General features: G+C 45.2%; 1 protein-coding gene and 1 pseudogene across 2 annotated transcripts; one reads left to right on the top strand and one right to left on the bottom strand.

Moving 5' to 3' along the window:
• Positions 1 to 1,458: 1,458 nt before the first annotated feature.
• slc19a2 (solute carrier family 19 member 2) lies at positions 1,459 to 10,878 on the bottom strand. Of its 2 annotated transcripts, XM_086147827.1 has the most exons (7): positions 9,650 to 10,878; positions 6,050 to 6,604; positions 5,660 to 5,906; positions 4,902 to 5,032; positions 4,480 to 4,634; positions 4,080 to 4,221; positions 1,459 to 3,295 (listed from the first exon to the last, which is right to left on the bottom strand). In XM_086147827.1, the coding sequence occupies exons 1-7, from the start codon at positions 9,770 to 9,772 to the stop codon at positions 3,095 to 3,097; spliced, it is 1,554 nt and encodes a 517-aa protein (XP_086003953.1). In that variant the 5' UTR covers positions 9,773 to 10,878; the 3' UTR covers positions 1,459 to 3,094. The 2 variants fall into 2 exon arrangements, with proteins under 2 accessions (XP_086003953.1, XP_086003954.1); XM_086147828.1 differs by lacking the exon at positions 4,480 to 4,634 and having other exon boundaries at positions 4,840 to 5,032; positions 9,650 to 10,876.
• Positions 10,879 to 11,975: 1,097 nt separating this feature from the next.
• LOC147233219 (zinc finger BED domain-containing protein 6-like) lies at positions 11,976 to 17,897 on the top strand (annotated as a pseudogene).
• The last annotated feature ends 1,721 nt before the right edge of the window (positions 17,898 to 19,618 follow it).

Genomic DNA, 19,618 nt, shown 5'->3' on the forward strand with positions numbered 1-19,618 from the left:
GTGAGGTCAACTGATAAGATGGGAAATGTTCAGATAATGAAATAGAAACTTAGAAAGAAGAGTGCAAGATCTCCAGTTGTTTTCTGCCTGATCTCCCATCACTAGATGGTTCAGTTGGTCACATGGGATGTACCCATGCCAGCACAGGAACCCAAGAGCTGTTGGGAGAGGAAGATGTTCCTACATGTGGCCATAGAGAAGAGGCTGCTCCCAAAGCCCCCACAGTAGCCTCCTGTCCTACTGGAACTTCTAGGCCTCGGGCCAGCTGCTCCAGCACCAGCTCCAATCCAGACATGTTTCTCTCCATAAATCACCAGGTACAAAAGGAAGCTCTGCCTTCTTGTGTGGTTCTGGTTACCATTATCGTTTGGAGAGAACCAGACAACAAGGCCCTGAAGGAGTTAAAAAGCCTTACATCAATCTGAAGCAGGTGATCCTTTATGTGAAGGCCTTTTCGTGTTTCCGTCCACAAACATCTTACCAGATTTCTCCATAACTGCTGGCAGACTTTTCAAAAGGTCATGGCAGAGTTCTTTGGCTCAATGTTGACAGAAGAATCAGACTGAAAAGCTGACATTCTGACCCAGTGTGGGGTACCCACTAGCTTCTGCTGTTGGAGCTTTGAACTTCTGGAGCTACCTGTCTGTTGATCGGCAGTGTTGAGAAACCATCAATTCAACCCCTTCTTTGGTTGGATGTCAGCGGTACCTCCAATCCATGGTCTTAGTGGACCAGGTAATGGATTTTGGGTTCATCTAGTGAGAACTTATGGTGTTCCTGCTTCGGTGGTCCTCTTCTGCTTCTCTTCTTCTCCTGATTGGCTGTAACAAGGATGTAATCTGATGTACATTTATCAGTAAACTTTCCCAAATATGTGAATTGGCTGAAGGTCCTTATTTCTTCCGAGGGTGGTGTATGATTAGCATGTTGTTGCTGTGTGATTGGCGTGTATTTGGTATGCCATTGCTGTTTGATTGGTGTGTTGTTGCGATGCGTTGTATGTGGATGTCTGTTTTCGCTGTGTGGATGATGTGTCCTGTAGGCTTTGCCGAGTTGATCTGGGGTTGCTTCTGATTCATGGAACTCGACAAAGTTTAGAAAAACTTTGCAAAGCCAGCATCACGTCCAAGCGTTGAGGATTCAAACATTACTCTCTAAGTCCATGTTGAAGGGTCTTCTCACAGATTGTTCTCTGCTCACAATCCCAGCCTCCTCCTCCTTGGCCTCCAGCTGCAGAAATTATGGGACACTGCAGCTGTCAATCTGGCAGCCCAGTCAGAGAATCCTTTCCTAAATGTTTATTATGCTATTATACTTGGCATGTAGCATATCTAGGTGGCGACCATCACCTCAGAAAAACTGCTTCAGTGATGCTCACGTTACTAGCAACATCATGTCCTTCACACAATCTATGACCTGGGGCCACCAGTTACATCACTCAGAATGAAGACACCACCCTGGGGAAAACTACTTATTTTATTCTGTCAGTCACCACACACGCACACACGCATACACACACGCACACAGGAATAACATTCACACTGGAACAGCTATCTTGAAACAGTCCTTGTAAATGAAATACAACCAGTCAGTTTGGGACCCATCAGAGCGCTGGACTCATTAAAAAAGCCCTTTCACACAGTGAAGGCAGCAGTTTAACATCCTGGTTGACAGCAGCCCCTGCTAATTAATAAATATTTGTGTATTTACAGGGGTTTGGGACAAATATTTACAGATTCTCAAATCCTGTCTCTTTGGAAGACGCATCAATGTAAATGTTGTACATGGAAACAATGTAAATGTTCTACATGAAACCATGGCTTTCCCTGGATCCAGCCTGTGCTGCCCCTCCAGGTGATACAGTTCCTCCAGGGTTTCTAGGACTAAGAAGGCATTTGCTCACATCTGTTCCATGCTGCCTTCAAGGGCAGCTGCTAAACAGCCATTTTAGGTTGGGAAGGACAGCCTAGACCTCAGCACTGACTTCGCAGCTTCTGGAATAAAGTAGATGATTTATACCAACCACCTAACTCCATAGACACATGTACAGCTTCTGGTCCCAGTAGGAGCATTAAGACACTCTCAAAGTACTCTTTTGGTCAGTTTGGTGTTATGAAGAATGTCTGCTCAACTTGTGGGGCACCAGTCTGACAGTCCCCTGGAGGACATCTCCATGGGAAAGTCCTAGAAAAAGTAAACTAAAAATATTTGCCATGGTTTCCAAACTCCTAGGACTAATTGTCTGAGCCTCTGAGGGGAAAGCACAGCTGGAGGTTAATTGTGGCAGCAAATGGGAAACATTTGAGCCTGAAAGGCTGCATTGTTGTCTCAGTTCATGGTGTTGGCAGACTAGGAAGCTGGAGGCCACACTGAAGCCCTTCGCCCTCCATAGCCGCAGGTTGCCCGGCAGCATCAGACAAGGGAGGAACTCACACAATTGGAACGCTACACTTTGTGCAGAAATCATGGTTCTTGCTGCTCATCCCTGCTAGAGCTACTTAACTCAGGTCTGACAGACCAACAGGCTAAGAGCAGGCAGAGAAACAACACACTTGGATGCGAACCAGGATTACACACAATGAACAGAAACAAATCTACACCAGGAGCTGGTCCTAACGATGGGGTGTCATAAATATCAGTTGCTTCTGATTGTCATGTTTTCTTCTTGGAAAATAGAATGTAGATTTCAGCTGGTCTTCATAGTGCGACGCTCCTGCAGCTTCTGATGGAGCTCAGAATACCACACTGTGTTCCGCGCACGGAACGAACGAACGAACGAACGAACACACACACACACGCACGCACGCACACACGCACACACCAGGTGACTTCATCTCGCTGAAGGTTCTTTGCAGAAGCTTCAGCCTCTCACTGTGTAGCAGGTCTGGTGTTTGACGTTCAACACACACCTGCTCCCTCTCAGATACCTGCTCTGGAGCTGCTGCTATAATGGTTAATGAAGTTTTATGAGGTTTCACTCCTCAGGAGGTGAGAAGGTGCAGAGGGACCTACAGTCGATCCATGACTCTCCTTCTCCCAGGTTCTGTTACCGTTTCCTCCAATTCTTAGGTGGCCAGACCTCAGCAGAATGGTGTCAGAGAACCTGCTGCCCCTCTGAGGAGCTGTTTCCTGTGACAGGAGGCAGCTCTGGCGAGGGGTCCTCATGGTGGCTAGGGGGTTCTCCTGGGCGGGTGGATTCCTCCTGCCCAGAGCGCCTCCTGGACACCAGCTTGCAGAGCCCGGCGATGAGGAAGACTACAGCGATGACAGCGAAGTAGGCGCTATAGATGAAGAACTGGTGGAGGAATGAAGACTTTATCAGATACAGGCTGTAGGACAAGGACACCTCAGAGGAGATAAAACATCTAAACATCTCTTGATGGCTTTCCATAAACCAAAATCCTGGTGTGATAGCACAGGATGTCTGCTCCTTGCTATCTTTGTTCTGGTTGTCAGAGCAGACAAAACCAAGCACTGGACAGAACCTCCATGCTTGTGGAGCAGAGGTTGGAGTGACCTTGTACAAGGCACTGAGGAAGTCCTGGTAGCACCAAGAGACCTGACCTCTGTACTAGTTCCTCAAAGACAGTCTTGATGGTTCTCCTCCGTTCTTCCAGACCTTTGATTATAGAGTCGTTTGACCAGTCCTTGTGTCTGCTGAGTGATGATGTGTGTTCTGGACTCCATGGACAGACCCAAAGCCCTGAGCTCCCCCTGTGGTGCAGAGAGTCCAGTCCCTGGTGTTCTTGGTGGTGTTAGAAAGTGATCAAGAATCAAAAAAGTAGAAAATGATGAACCAGTCTGTGGGTGTTTTGAAGGTCAGGCCTCAAACGCCCCTCAACAGGCCTTGTTTTAGATGTTTCCATAACCCTCATGCAATGGTAGAAAGTAAGCCCTCAGCCCAGAACATCAGACCTGTCTTGGACCCCCATTCCAACCAGGACTTCAACCACCATTGTCAATGACACTGTTATCAAATCAGATCAGTCCTCGTGAACAGTCTCAGATCCACAGAGGGCGGGTCTAGACTAACTCAGGTTGGTTAGAGTGTCACCTCGGAGCGGGGGGCTTCTTCTCACCTGGGTGAAAATGTCAAGGCCGAGTCCAGCAGAATCCACCACGACCAATGTGAGCAGGGTCTGCAGCAGCAAAGCCAGGAAGGTGTTCACCCCAAACACCAGGGCATACCGCTGCATGGACAGACTGGCTGCAATCTGGTACCTGCAGGTCACAAAAAAGTGCATGGACATTACAGCATGCATGTGCAGCCCCGGGACCCCCAGCAGTAGATCCTGCAACTGGCTGCTCTGTGTTAGACAATGAGGTCAAGATGTCCTCTGGTATCTATTTGACTAAACCCCTGCATCCCTGAGTGGAGCACTAGAGCAGCAGGACTTCAGATGGACTCAAGAGCTTTCTGAACTTCCTGGAAAATAAACCTGACTCTGAGAATCAGAAGGAAGTCAGATGGACACGAACCATGTATGAGATAAAGTGGAAAGAAGGAAACTGCATGTTGGCATTCCTGAGCTGCAAAGGATCTGTACTTCGAGAACTGGAGTATTAGTAAGTGATGAACATCCATGGGGTGATGTTGGGCAGGGAACTGTGATCACATCGGTGCTTCCCCACATCTGCAAAAGGGAAATGTTGTTGGGAAAAATGGGCATGAAATCTTTGCAGATGATGGGGGACTGCAATCTGACAGGTTGATGAGAAGAAGAAAAGGAAGAAACACTCCTCTGCCTTTGCTTCTCCTTGGAGCCAGGAAGACCAGGAGGTCCTCCAGGTGACAATCATGAGATACCCTGACCACCAGCCCAGCCTTCCAGGACTTACGTTGCCACAGTGATGAGCAGCATGTATATGGCTCTGAAGAGTACGTAGGAGCTGTAACACACCCAGATGTTCTTCAGCATGTCCATGAGGAACACACACGCAGCCATCAGCAGGGAGAGGATGCACAGAAGCAGCTCCCCCCACAGCGCCCAGTCCACAACCAGGTAGCCCACCAGCAGCGCTCCCAGTGCCCCTGCAGAACAAGAGGCACACAAAGTTCACAGTCAATGCAGGACTTTTACAGCTGCTGAGAACATTTGCAGCTTCAGAGACCAGATGTCTGCGGAGCAAACCCCCATGGTCTTTGGTAGGAGCAGCGAAGACCTGATTCCTGCACTTGCCATTGGGGGGGCTACTTTCCCTTCAGGTCCCAGGGTCCCCTGATCTGGAGCCTCCTGTCGGGAGTTGTTCAGTGCACAGTCGCCTGCTAAAAGACTATTACTATCCTGTAAGGTTGAGAAGCTCTCATGGTCCCCAGAAGAGTTGGGATACTGCCAGGGACAGGGCAGCCTGGGGTGACCTTCTCAGGCCCCTTTCCCCCAGACAAGGGCCGGGACAATGGCGATGAAGATGTGTATGCAAAATAGATGACCACTTAGTTCAATGCATTTCAGCAGGTACCTGCTGGGGCAGATGGGGGTTACAGTCCCTTTATCTGCCTGGGCAGCAGCACGATGAATTCAACAGTCACCCAAACATTGCCAGACCAGCTTCCATAAACAAATCACCACAAACCAACAAGGGAAACCCTGGGAACCACCGGCCACACCATAACCCCCTGGAAAGGTTTTCATTAGCAGCCACAAGAAGGAACCCTCACCTAGCAGAGTGGACAGCGTCTCCACATAGCCATTGTAGATGTGGTACTCCTGTGATGGCCGGATATTCTCCCACAGGGCCTGGGCATAGTTGATGATCTGGAAGTATCCACATGTGGCCAGTGCCCACCACAGCGACCAGGACAGCAGGGGGCGAGAGCTGTAGCAGTGACGGAAGTCCCTGAACAACATCTTTAACACCTCCAGCAGGCCAGGGTGGCTCCTCAGCTCCTCAGACGGTCCATTCACCTGTAAAGGAGACGTCAGTTGAAATGCAGGAGCCTTTCCTCCAACAGTTTCCTCCCCTGGTGGACCGACCCATCCTCCCTGGGTTCTCCTTAGATTTTACCCTCAGACCGATCACTGTACTGTAACAGGAGTAAACACCTCACCAAGAAGGCCCCCTCAGTCAGGGGCATTCTACTTTCTGTGTCCAGAATCTTCACCTCCATGGGTAAATTGTTGTCCTGTGGCACCTCCTCCATGCCTGGACTCCAGTGGAAGAACAAGCTCCTGCTGGGCATGGGTAGAGCCCAGGGGGCCAGGAAAGCAACAGCGGCTGATGCCAGAGTGATGATGACCAGGTGGACCAGCTGGGCTTTGCCCATGGAGAGCGCCAGCTGGCCCACCAGCGACCCCACGGCCGAGCCGAAGAGTGTCACACTGCGGCAGTAGCCCGTCACCCGCTGGTAGTGGGCCGGCTCCACTATACTGTATATGTAGGAGTAGTAAGCCACCTCAGTGGCTGTGGCCAGTCCAAAGAAGAACTCTAAGAGCTGCATGCCCAGGAGGCCCTGGGCCTTCAGCAGCATCACATACGTGACCACGAGGGCAGTGGCCTGAAGGATCAGCACCGGCTTGTAGCACAGGTAGTCTGTGAGCAGGAAGACAGGGAACAACAGGGCCAGGTACGAGTACGTCCATATCGGGAAGATCTCATTGACCACCTGAGAAAAAGAAAAAGAAGGATGAGTCGGTCCTGTGTAATAATTCTAATTTATCCTTTATTAATTTGTTTTCTGCAATTAACTCATCACCATGAGCAGTAGGCATGCCATCCACCATGAACCACCACCACAGTTCAGTGTCTTGCCTAACAACACTCCGACACACTAGGAGAAGCCAGGAATCGAACTGACGACGTTCCAATGACAATTGTGCTACCTCCTGCGCCACGCCACCGACGTGTGTGTGTGTGAGCTCACAGATTCCATTCAGGCTGGTGGAGCTCCAGTCAGGCTGGAGCCTGACTGAGGAAGCCATCAGGAGCTTAAACCAGGTGCCATCAGGACGCATAGATGTGGACCACCTTCTGTCACATGAATGTGTGATCGCTCGCACGCTCACACGCACACACGCAGAAAATGATCAAAGGACCCAAGTCATCAGCACACAATAGAAGAAGTGGAATAGTCTTTATAGAATAGAAGAATAGAGCAGGATGCACCTTTAATGGCCTCACTGTGGGACACTTCCATGCACACAGAAGAAAGTTGAGTGCAGGACAAAGAGTACAGGAAAGAGGGAGTTCAGTTAAACATATTACAATACAATAGGATACAAAAATATCAGAAAATATGAGAAAAATAAACATTATCATAAAAAAATGGAGGAGCAGAAAACTTCCACCTCTGAGAGGTTTTCTAAATTTCCTCTCCAGAACACAAATTAGCTCCAAAGCTGAAGAAGTACTCCCGAAGCAATCACTTCTTGTGATTTTGGCTCATTTTCATGGATTTCCTGGATGTATTTTTCATGTTAATTCCAAAAAAAGAAGTAGTTTCTCCTCCTTGCATCATCTCAGCCAGTGAGGTAACCAGCCCCATGACTAAGCACTCGCTAGCATGCTGCTCAACCAGAAGCAGTGACTCCTAGATGAACCAGACTCATCAGGGGTAGCTACTGCCACAAAAAAGTTCTGGGGAGGCTGTGTGAGGGATTTGAGCTTTCTCACAAGTAGCCCATCCATACCTGGATGGGGACCATTATTTGAGGATTAGCCATGAATTCCAGAGGGATCTTGCCATTCTTCAGGACGGATTATTCAGGCTTAGACCTTAGCTGCAACTAGCCAGTAACCTTGAAGTTCTGCAGGCTTCGGCCTATGACTTCTCAGTTGGTCTGAAATCTTAAGTTACAGCCAAAGTACCCAAGATCTACTTGGCACTCTTGTTTGTTTCTGTCAACAATCTGTTTGGACTGCCGTCTGCTGCAGTTCCAGTATCTATGTGAAAAAGCTGTCAGGAATTTTACCACTGTCAGTAAAAACAATCAAATTATTAAAGTGTTTACAGCCTGGACTATTTAGTATTTTTCAAAGGTATTTTTAAAGGTTTTAAAGGTAACTAACACTGTAAGCTCCAGCATCTCGAAATACCTTTAGGTACACCTTCAATACTTTCCTCCAATGTTTCGATCGGTTCTGGTTCTCGATCTCACTGTCCACTCATTGTGTGTATGTGGGTGTTTAGCTAGTCACAATCTTAATATAACACCCCATGACATATAAGTAATTCAATTCCAGCCCCAGGAGCCCCCCCCTCCACGCGCGCACGCACGCACGCACACACACACACGCGCGCACACACACACACACACACACACACACACACACACACACACACACACACACACACACACACACACACACACACACACACACACACACACACACACACACACACACACACACACACACACTCCCTTTGGTCACCCACAAACTCCCTACTATGTGGGCAATACAGGTATTTGGAAATGTAGTTATACTGTTTGTTTCACCCCAGGGTCCACTGCTGTCAATTCAAATCAGTCAATGGCATTTTCAGGTGAAAGAGAAGAAGCTGACAGGATGGAGCACAGATGGGGGGTTGGTTGCAGATAGGGCAGCTTGCCTCCCAGGAGTACTTCGAAAACTTGTTGTTGGTCCATTTACTAACATGCGCTGATTAGCAAGTGCAGCAGGAACCACTATGAAATAAGGTCATGGTTGTGAAGTCTGGCTTGTTCAGGGAAAAACCCTTAGTCAGTAATGTGATTATTTTTCAACAGACATTTTTATTTTTATTTTCACTTTTTCTTTTTACTTTATTGAAGACCAATTAGACCGATTAGTTCAAGGTTAGTGGGTGGACTGGAAGACAAAACAAAGTTCAATACAAGTTTCATAGCAATTACAGGGAAGTTAAACTTTACTTGACAAAAAAGTATTAGGAATGTGCTTGAGCTCTGTGGCAGGAGATTGCACCAGACACGGAAGAAAAGAGCACAGATGAGGAAACGTGTACAGGTTTTCCTTGGGCTCCAGCTTTTCCAGAATCCGTAATGGAAGAAAATGGAACATAACCAGCAGCCTGAAAACTGGAAGCACAGGTAAGACTTCTCAGGAATAATGGCCTGGTGCCACTGCTGAAGGGCGCAAAGGGCTTTTTTATTGTTTAGGTTTTGGTCTGTTACATCTTTTTCCTCTTCTTTAAATGCAATGGAGGCCAGGAAAGCAATCTCTGGTGCCATTGGACAAAGAATCTTAGCATCTTAGCTTTACAGCTGAACCAGTGTGACCCCTGGCCTCGAGAACAGCGGACACTCCTGTCATTCACTTCTCCCTTCTGATGAGCAGAATAAACGACGGAAAAAGGACAGAGGACGATGGCATTATCTAAAGGTCAGTGTGGGGTTGCTGAGGCAAAGGGTCCTCTGCGAAAGTACTTCAATGACTCACGAAAGTTTGAATTCGAGGTTTCACGCTGGCTGGAGTCAAAGTGACCGCAGAGCTGCGCGTGGACGTGAAACGCAGTCCGACACTGGGACATTTGTCTAACCCGGTCGTCTTCACGACCGAGCATCATAATGCATTCACCTTCAATGGCACATTAGTGGAGAACGTGATTTTCCAACGACAGGCGAAGGACTCTCCGATCTGAAGTTACATTCTCTCCATATGCAGTGAGCTGAGCGCGTGGATGGTGCGGTGGAGAACAGAAGCGTAGACTCACCTCGGTCTCCGTCAGGTTCTTATCCGGTCCCATCAGGTAGGCAGCGAGGAACGGCTCCGATGGCCGCAGACTGGAGAAAAAGCCGTAGATGCACAACAGCAGTGTCGGAAGGACGAATGACATGTTGGCCGTTGGTAGACTGAAGACCGGCTGCCTGAGTCCCTAGGATCTTAACCCTGGACGCTCGTCCAAGACACCTCGTGTTCCCATCCACTTCTCTGATTGGCTACCAGGATTTCAGTACTCTAGTGCGCCTGCGCAGAAGCTGAGCCGGGTACTGGTCTCCAGTAGTTGCGGGCACAATTTTATTTCAACAGTAATCTGCTTTATTTCGCTTTACCTGTGCCTGCGTGCCTGCTCCCTGAAGAGGAAGTGGAGGAAGCGAAAAGTTGCCCTTCTTCACTCACTCCAGCATGACCGAGCCTTCATACGAGCTACTACCCCCAACTGGCTAGAAATGGACTAGCAGGCAACTGGGGTGATACACCCTGCTGTCAATGTTGCCTTTATGCAGTGCTTCTCAATCATTTTCTGTTATGCCCCCCCCCAACAAGAAGAAAACAATTGGCACCCCCCGATCTCCGCGACGACAATAAATAATGTAATTTGTCTATAAAATTGTTATAAGTACACCTCTGCATAAAATTATATCCTTATCAACGTTAAAGAAAACAAAAAAGAAATAATTATAGTTTAACTTATAACAAAGATTAACTTTAATATCATTGTTTTTAACAATTTTAAGTGTTAAGTTTCCTCGTCTCCCACTGCAGTCACAGTGAGCTAAGCGCTACATACGCTTCGCCATATTTCCTCGTCTTAGCTTTCGGGTGACTTTCTTTTGTCTCATTATCCTCGTCTCTTTCCGACTTTCTTTTCAGCCCTGTTAAAAATGTTCATGTTGTCTCTAGAGGGTTTGTTTACCTCATATCGCCTGCTCGGTGCAAAACAAACCCTACACCAAAGAGCTAATAGTCCCTGCGAACTGACAATGAGAGCGCCACTGCTAGCTAGGGGTGGGCGGATCGATCCAAATATCGATATCATTGATGCGAAGCAAGTACTTGGATCGGATCGATACTATTGTCCTGGGATCTATACTTCGCTCCTCCACCAATTTCCTTAAAGCGCCGCTACTCTGAGCAAATAGCGCACCCCCCTCTCTCTCTCGCCCAGCGCCGGCCGCTACTCTGAGTCTCTGCTTGAGTGAGTGACTCAGGCGCACTTTCAGCACCTCCACCTCTGCCAGAGAGGGCGACGGGAGAGTGAGAGAGTAGCCCGAACCTAAAGCAATGGCAAAGCCAAACATGAAGCGGAGTACGATTGGGACTTTTTTTTACAACAACAGAAAAGGACAGTGCCAAGTGTGATTTGTGTAATAAAGTGGTCCGCGACTGTGGTAACACCACGAATTTACACAAACATATGAAAAAAGCTCACTCTACAGAGAGCAACGAGCTGCAAGCAAAGAAGATGAGGGAGGAGGAGGAGGGGGGGGGGGGGGGTCCCGGGGGGGGGGTCCCCACCCCAAGCCAGAACACCCCCGCGGACACAGAGACAATGTACTCTGGCAGAAGCTTTTCGGCCAGAAAATCAACAATTCTCAGGTAATCTGTGATTCAGTGAATCACAGATAACAGATAACAGATGAGATGAAGAATATTCACAATGTAATTGGGTATCAATTTTTGGAGATTGGTCCAGTGGTTATATGTTCACCCGGTTGAAAAAAATCTTGTTTTACTATGGGCTGCAGCTATCAATTACCCAAGCAATTGATTAATTCTATTACTAAAGTAATCAGATAAAAACACAATGTTCACGATATGTTATTGATATCGTTATTTATGTGACTGCTTTCCTATTTGGTCTGAGTTGTAATGATATAAATAAAAGTTATATAGTGAATGAGAAGAAACACAATTTTCATTAGTGTAATATTTATTACCCCAAAAATGAGTCTCTCATAATCTCTAATTTATTGTGAACCATGTACATTAAAGTGTTTCAGAATATTTTACTGAGGTATACAACAAACAAACATTAATGCCTGAAATAACATTTATTTTGGCTGCATTTTAATACTACTAGAGGATTCAATGTAAATAAAACTAAATAAAATACCAGAGTAAAGCTTTACACTGTGTAAAATAATATAGATTGATAGATTTACTGAATGGAAGAAAAACGTTTAATTAATAACGCTAAATTACACAGTACTTCACAAGTACTTCACAAAATTATTTAAACAAGAAAAGTAGCATGTGTCAAACGTTCTCATCTGCAAATTAAAAACTGTCTTCCCATTTTAACAAGCACTATAATAATGTTGTAAGTGGGACGTAAGATTATTCATACATTATAACTTTCAAATTCAATCCAACAAAAATACAAAGAAGCATGCTCCCACATATTTGAAAAGAGGAACTTTATTGATATGAAGCTAGTATGTCCTTTTTGATAGCCGGCTACATTGAGTTTGTCAGATTTCTTGTTTTTTTGATGACAAATGTGCTGTATGCTTCCTTCTTAAGTGATACATCTTAACACCTTTTCTCTGCTTGCTTGTTCTGCCCCACAGACATTTCCAGGCAAGTCTCCTTCCTGTGCACGAACAAACTTTGCAAAAGTTTTGGTTGTCTGCTTCGCACCAGCTTTTTACGGGTAATTCTAGTACGCAGCAATAATTAAACAATTTCTTGACGGAACAGAATTGGCATCAAACAATTTTTTCCTAATTTAAATCAAATTAAATTGAAGAATAGCTGCCGCCCTAGTTTTGTTTCGAACCCAAAAACATAGCTACCCATATAAAGATAGGCTCTGTACCTAAAACCTGAAATATGAATATTGCTGACTATAATAACTCTTTAGTGTTAACTGTTGAAGGAAAAGTAGCATTCCTATTTAGGCTGTTTTCAGATTACAGTTACAGACGTAATCATCTTAATCATTTTGTCATTTCACCGAGATAATTCACAAAGAGCCAAGGACATCACAAATATTAATTTGTGATGTAATTTGTGATTTGTGATTAAAATATTAATTAACAATTTTAATTCCTCTTCCCTCAGCTGCAGGGAATCTTCAATCTTTGTAGTTACTGCTAACAGTTAAGACAATTCATATTTCATTATATTTCTTATTCTTCCTCCTTTCTACTATTATCTATTACTGTTATGTTTTTTACTTGAAACTCTGGCACAACAATTTCCTTCGGGATTAATAAAGTTGTTCTCATCTCTCATCTCATCATCTCTCAAATAGTATTGCCATGATGATCGTGAAGGACCTACAACCCCTCTCTGTGGTTGAACGGGGTTTCAAGAATTTACTAAAGACACTTGATCTCCGCTACAGGATGCCAAGTCGGACGTTTTTCATGGGAGAAAAAATACCTTCATTGTACGAAAAGTGTTGCTCTGAAGTTAAAAGGTGTCTGGATGCTGCTCACAGCGTTATATTGACCACTGACATGTGGACATCAAGAGCCACAGAGGCCTATTTAACTGTAACTGTCCATATCATTGACAAAAATTGGAAAATGCAAGCATATGTGCTAGAAACCAGTAGTTTCTCAGGTAAGCACAGCGCTCATGGGATTTGCTCAGAACTTCAAAGAATCACAGAGGAATGGGGCCTTCTTCTTCTTCTTCTTCTTCTTTCGTCTTTTCCCGTCAGGGGTCGCCACAGCGAGTCAACTTTCTCCATCTAACCCTATTCTCTGTATCTTCCTCTCTCACACCAACTACCTTCATATCCTCTCTCACTACGTCCATAAATCTTCTCTTTGGTCTTCCTCGAGACCTCTTGCCTGGCAGCTCCAATTCCAGCATCCGTCTACCGATATATTCTCTATCCCTCCTTTGTACATGACCGAACCATCTCAGTCTGGCTTCTCTGACCTTCTCTCAAAAACATCTAACATGTGCTGTTCCTCTGATAGCCTCATTCCTGATCCTATCCATCCCGGTCACTCCCACAGAGAACCTCAACATCTTCATCTCTGCAACCTCTAGTTCTGCCTGCTGTCGTTTGGTCATTGTAACAGTTTCTAGTACATACATCATCGCTGGTCTCACCACTGTCTTGTACACCTTTCCTTTTATTCTGGCCGATAGTCTTCTATCACATAGTACCCCTGACACTTTTCTCCACCCATTCCAACCTGCTTGGACCCATCTCTTCACCTCTTTTCCACACTCTCCGTTGCTCTGGACTGTTGACCCTAAGTACCTGAAATCCTCCAGCTTCTTGATCTCCACTCCCTGTAGCCTCACTGTTCCACCCGAGTTCCCCTCATTCACACACATATATTCTGTCTTGCTGCGACTAACTTTCATTCCTCTCCTTTCCAGAGCATACCTCCACCTCTCTAGATTTTCCTCCACCTGTTGTCTGCTCTCACTACAGATCCCAATGTCATCCGCAAACATCATGGTTGTAACCATGGGGATTCCTGTCTAACCTCATCTGTCAGCCTATCCATCACCATTGCGAACAAGAAGGGGCTCAGAGCTGATCCCTGTTGGAGTCCCAGCTCCACCTTGAACTTCTCTGTTACCCCTATAGCACACCGTACCAGTGTCTCACAGCTAGCATACATGTCCTGCACCAGTCTAACATACTTCTCTGCCACTCCAGATTTCCTCATACAATACCAGAGCTCCTCTCTTGGCACCCTGTCATATGCCTTTTCTAGGTCTACAAAACACAATGCAGCTCCCTCTGGCCTTCTCTGTACTTTTCTATTAGCATTCTCAATGCATATACTGCATCTGTAGTACTCTTCCTAGGCATAAAGCCATACTGCTGTTCACAGATGGTGACTTCTGCTCTCAGTCTAGTTTCCACTACCCTTTCCCATAACTTCATTGTATGGCTCATCAACTTTATCCCTCTATAGTTGCCACAATTCTGCACATCCCCTTTATTCTTAAAAATAGGCACCATCACACTTTGTCTCCATTCTTCAGGCATCTTCTCACTCTCTAAGATCCTGTTGAACAATCTAGTCAGAAAATCTACCGCTTCCTCTCCTAGACACTTCCACACCTCCTCAGGTATATCATCAGGACCAACTGCTTTTCCACTCTTCATCCTCTTCAATGCCTTCCTCACTTCACTTTTACTAATTTTTGCTACTTTGTGGTCTACAAAAGTCACCTCTTCTACCCTTGCCTCTCTTTCATTTTCCACATTCATCAGCTCTTAAAAGTACTCTTTCCATCTACCATCACTCTTCTAGCATCTGTCAATACATTTCCCTCTCTGTCCTTAATCACCCGAACCTGTTGTACATCCTCTCCGTCTTTATCTCTCTGTTTCGCCAACCTGTATAGATCATTCTCACCCTCCTTACTATCCAACCGAGCATACAAGTCATCATACGCCCTTTGTTTTGCCTTTGCTACCTCTATCTTTACCTTTCGCCGCATCTCCCTGAACTCCTGTCTGTTCTCTTCAGTCCTCTCAGTATCCCACTTCTTCTTCGCTAACCGCTTTCTCTGTACACACTCCTGCACTTCCTCATTCCACCACCAAGTCTCCTTATCTACTTTCCTTCCAGATGACACACCAAGTACTCTTCTACCTGTCTCCCTGATAACACTAGCTGTTGTTGTCCAATCATCTGGAAGCTCACCCTAACCACCCAGACCCTTTCTCAACTCCTCCCTGAAAACCATGCAACACTCCTCCCTTTTCAGCTTCCACCATTTTGTCCTCTGCTCTGCCTTTGTTCTCTTCATCTTCCTTGTCACCAGAGTCATCCTACAAACCACCATCCTATGCTGTCTGGCTACACTCACCTACAACTACTTTGCAGTCACTGATCTCTTTCAGGTTACCTCGTCTAAACAAGATGTAGTCGACCTGCGTGCTCCTTCCTCCGCTCTTATAAGTTACCCTATGTTCCTGTTTTTTCTGGAAAAAGGTGTTCACTACAGCCATTTCCATACTTTTTGCAAAATCTACCACCATCTGTCCCTCTGCATTCCTATCCTGGATACCAAATCTGACCATCACTTCTTCATCCCCTCTATTGCCTTCACCAACATGTCCATTGAAGTCTGCACCAATTATCACTCTGTCATTTCTGGGAATATTCTGCATCACTTCATCTAACTCATTCCAGAACTTCTCCTTCTCTTCAGATTCACATCCCACCTGTGGGGCATAGCCACTAACAACATTGAGCATTACACATTCAATTTCCAGTTTCAGACTCACAAGTCTATCTGACATTCTTTTCACCTCTAGGACGTTCCTTACAAACTCCTCCTTCAGGATAACTCCTACTCCATTTCTCTTCTTGTCAGTACCATAATAGTACAACTTAAAGCCTGCTCCTAAGCTTCTAGCCTTACTACCTTTCCACCTGGTCTCCTGGACACACAGTATATCCACCTTCCTTCTCTGTATCATGTCGACCAACTCTACCTTTTCCTGTCATAGTCCCAATATTCAAAGTCCCTACTCTCAGTCCCAGACTCTTTCCTTTCCTCCTCTCTCTCTGCTTCCGAACACGCACTCCTCAGAGGAACGGGGCCTAACTGTCAAAATTCAGGCTGTGGTCTCAGATAATGGAGCCAATATGGTTGCTGCTGTACGCAAAGCAGGTTGGGCACATTATCCATGTTTTGCACACACTATAAATCTAGTTGTGAAAGACTCCATTAAGACCCTTCCTGAGCTTCTTGACATCCAACACCTGTGTTATGGTATTGTATTTTTTTTCACCACAGCACAAAAGTAACAGAAAAGCTCTAAGAAAGACAGAAACAACTAAAGTTTCAAGAGCACAAACTCATCCAGTCAGTTGAAACACGCTGGAATTCTGTCTTCTACATGTTTGAGAGGCTACGTGAGCAAAAGGAAGCAGTTACAACTGTACTTTGCCTTCTTGGAAAGAGCTCACTATGCCTGAATGAGGAACATTGGTCTGTGATTGATCTCTCCCTTGATGCCTTGAAGCCATTTGAAGAAGTAACAAGGGTGTTAGAGAGTAACTCTAATTCATGCTGGTCCAGGTTGAAGCCTGTAAAGAGGAGACTGAGGTTATCATAAGAAATAACACAGACAAGCGAATATTCTTTTGAGGTCTGCAGAGGGGGAAACTCAGTGCGCTCTTTGGAGGCAAGATCCAGAGAATCCCCCTGAGTTCCTTCTTGCTCGGCTTTTTAATGTGTGAGTGTGTTTATTTACATAATAACTTTCATTGGATAATACAGTTCATGCATAGTCATACAGGAGTGAGGTCAGCTCATGCTGCACCTGCACATAGTTTTTTTAACAGTTCCTTTGTGCTTTGTGATGTGTTCCAAGGATGATATGCTCAGGGAGGACAGGTTCCTAGTTCAAGGACGACTGTACTGTGCTTCAGAAATAAAATAATGATCAGGGAGGATATGTTCCTGTTCACGGACGGCTGTACTCAAAGAAAGAAAACATGTCTGGTTGTCATCTTGTGAGTAATTGAAATAACATAGTTATAAATATAGTGAGAAAACTCTCACAAAGGGAGATATAATCTGAAAAAAACATGTGTCTGTTTCAAAGGTGATCCCCCTGGTTGCATGACTTCTGAGATCAACTGCAGCTCATAAGGCCCAAGGCAGCAAGCTAGCTACTGTGCTGTCAACAGTGCCAGCACCATTTCAGGGCTATTGAAACATTTTATAGCCTTAGTACCAGCCCCTACCCGGATATAAGATTTAAAAATTTTGGATTCCGGGACACTGCAAATGTTGACACTGTGAAAAAACGACTCTGCTGAAATGCAATCAGAGAGCCAGACCTCAGTCCATTCACAATCAGCTCCCGAACCAGGCACAAGTTCTGCCACCAGCACTGCCCCAGTAATGGCTCCTGTAACTACCTCACACTACCCTGCAGGAGCTTCTCCATCCCCACCTGCAATAAAAGGTGGAGTATGGACGGAATTTGACACTCAAATCCAAGCATCACAGCAGCAACGTACAGCTAGTACTAATGCCATTACTGCAATGCGCCAGTACTCAGAAGAAAAGCCAACTCCACGTGATGGAGACCCACTTCTTTGGTGGAAAATGAACGAGCCAACATTTCCCTGTCTGAGCAAGATTGCAAAGAAATAGCTGGGACTGATGGCAACATCAGTACCTGCAGAAAGGATTTTCTCAAAAGCAGGACAGTTAGTGACTCAGAGAAGAAGTGCTATAAAAGGAAAAATGCAAACATGTTACTGTTCCTGAACAAAAACCTGTAAATCCGTTGTCACTATGGCAACGAGAGCCAAAGGGTGGGAATGAGAGCCGATTGTGTCTGCACTTTATTTGCACCACTGACTTTATTTTCAAAATATTGTGCAATGGAAGGTATTTTAGTTGTCTTGTTGACATTGTTATACAGTATTTGTATTTTCATTTCATTGCTGCTTTTTATGGTTTGACTCTCTTGACTTTTTTCTGAAACAGTTGTTGTAGTCAAAGTATTTTATTTTTTTATACTGTTAAAGGTTTTTACATTGTATTGTTTACACTATTTGCACTAATGACTTTATTTTCAAAACATTGTGCAATAGGAGGTATTTTAGTTGTCATGTTGACATTGTTATATTTGTATTTTTGTTACATTGCTGCTTTTTGGTTTGACTCTCTTGACTTTTGTTCTGAAAAAGTTGTTGTAGTTGTAGTATTTTATTTTTTTATACTGTTAAAGTTTGCATTGTAGTTATTTAATAAAAAGTAAAACATTTTTATTGCCTAAAATCTTTGTGCTGTGTTTATATAATAAACAATATAATAATAAAGTAACTCAAATACTACCCTGTATTTACTTGGTATCGGATCGATACCAAAATTCCCTCGAATCGCCCACCCCCACTGCTAACAACTGTAGAGGATGTGCAATTATACTTAATTCTAGTAAGGTAAAAAAGGCATGTTCCACAGGGTCACACTCAGAGAAGACACTCATTTTAAGAAATTACATTCAGTCATGATTCCTGGAACTGGTGGTGAAACTTTAGGGAACATTTCAACATCCCCAAAAAACAAAGGTCACTTCAGCTTTCTGACGTTCTCACAGGGGGGCAGAGCTGGTCATGCCATCACGCCAATTTAGCATAACAAAAAGGATCTAAGAGTAGGACACAACGAAACAAACCATTCGCCCATCCATTCACTCAGCAGTCCGTGATTTTGTCTCATTATAATCTCCATGCTATGTTCTCCCAACCCAGTGTTCTAATAGTTCTCCTATCCCCAATTCCTTTATTAATCCTACCTCAGCAGACATATCCCTCTAGACCTCCACCTCAAGGGTAGATCAGAAAACACAAGGAATCCAGCAAAACAATTTTCTAAGGACACTGAAGCTAAAGGCCTCCTCAGGAAGCCTACAGGGACAAAGCACAAAGCAAACATCAGTGCAGTGCAGGAAATGCTCTGAGCCCTCAAGTGACCTGAATGGGTGTTAGCAGCAAGCACATCTCCGGCGTGATTCGAAAGTCCCGGCTACAGCAGAGCTCTCCATGCTGTGGTTGTTTGTTCTGACGTATCTTTCAGTTGAGTCTCCCAGATCTGTATTTTGTCTGTCCACCATGTTAGGGCCATGTTAGTGCTGGCCCTCCACTCTGCTGCACCTGTCTCATTTCAGATGGAGCAGTGCTGTGCTTCATCAGACACCAGGTGAGCTCCTCCCCTAGCGCAGCAACATATCACATCTGTGGCTTCATCTTTTAGACCCTATTTGGCTTTTTTCTGAGGCTCACGATGAGCCAACAGGAAACCTCTCAATTCATACTCTGGATTTTAGGAACACTTCTGCTTTCGGTTTTCTGTCAGTTTTCCTCAGTGGGGATTCCTGGAACACATTGCAGTACGTCCACTGTTATAGGACTGAACACCCCTGTAGCTGAGAGGGCCATTAAAAATTAGACATATATACTGGATATATCTTGAACTTCAGGAAAAACAGAATCATGAC

Source organism: Fistularia commersonii, chromosome 6, assembly GCF_037954325.1.
Source record: "Fistularia commersonii isolate RoL2024-O1a breed Wild chromosome 6, RoL_Fcom_v1.0, whole genome shotgun sequence".
NCBI classification, from domain to species: Eukaryota; Metazoa; Chordata; class Actinopteri; order Syngnathiformes; family Fistulariidae; genus Fistularia; species Fistularia commersonii.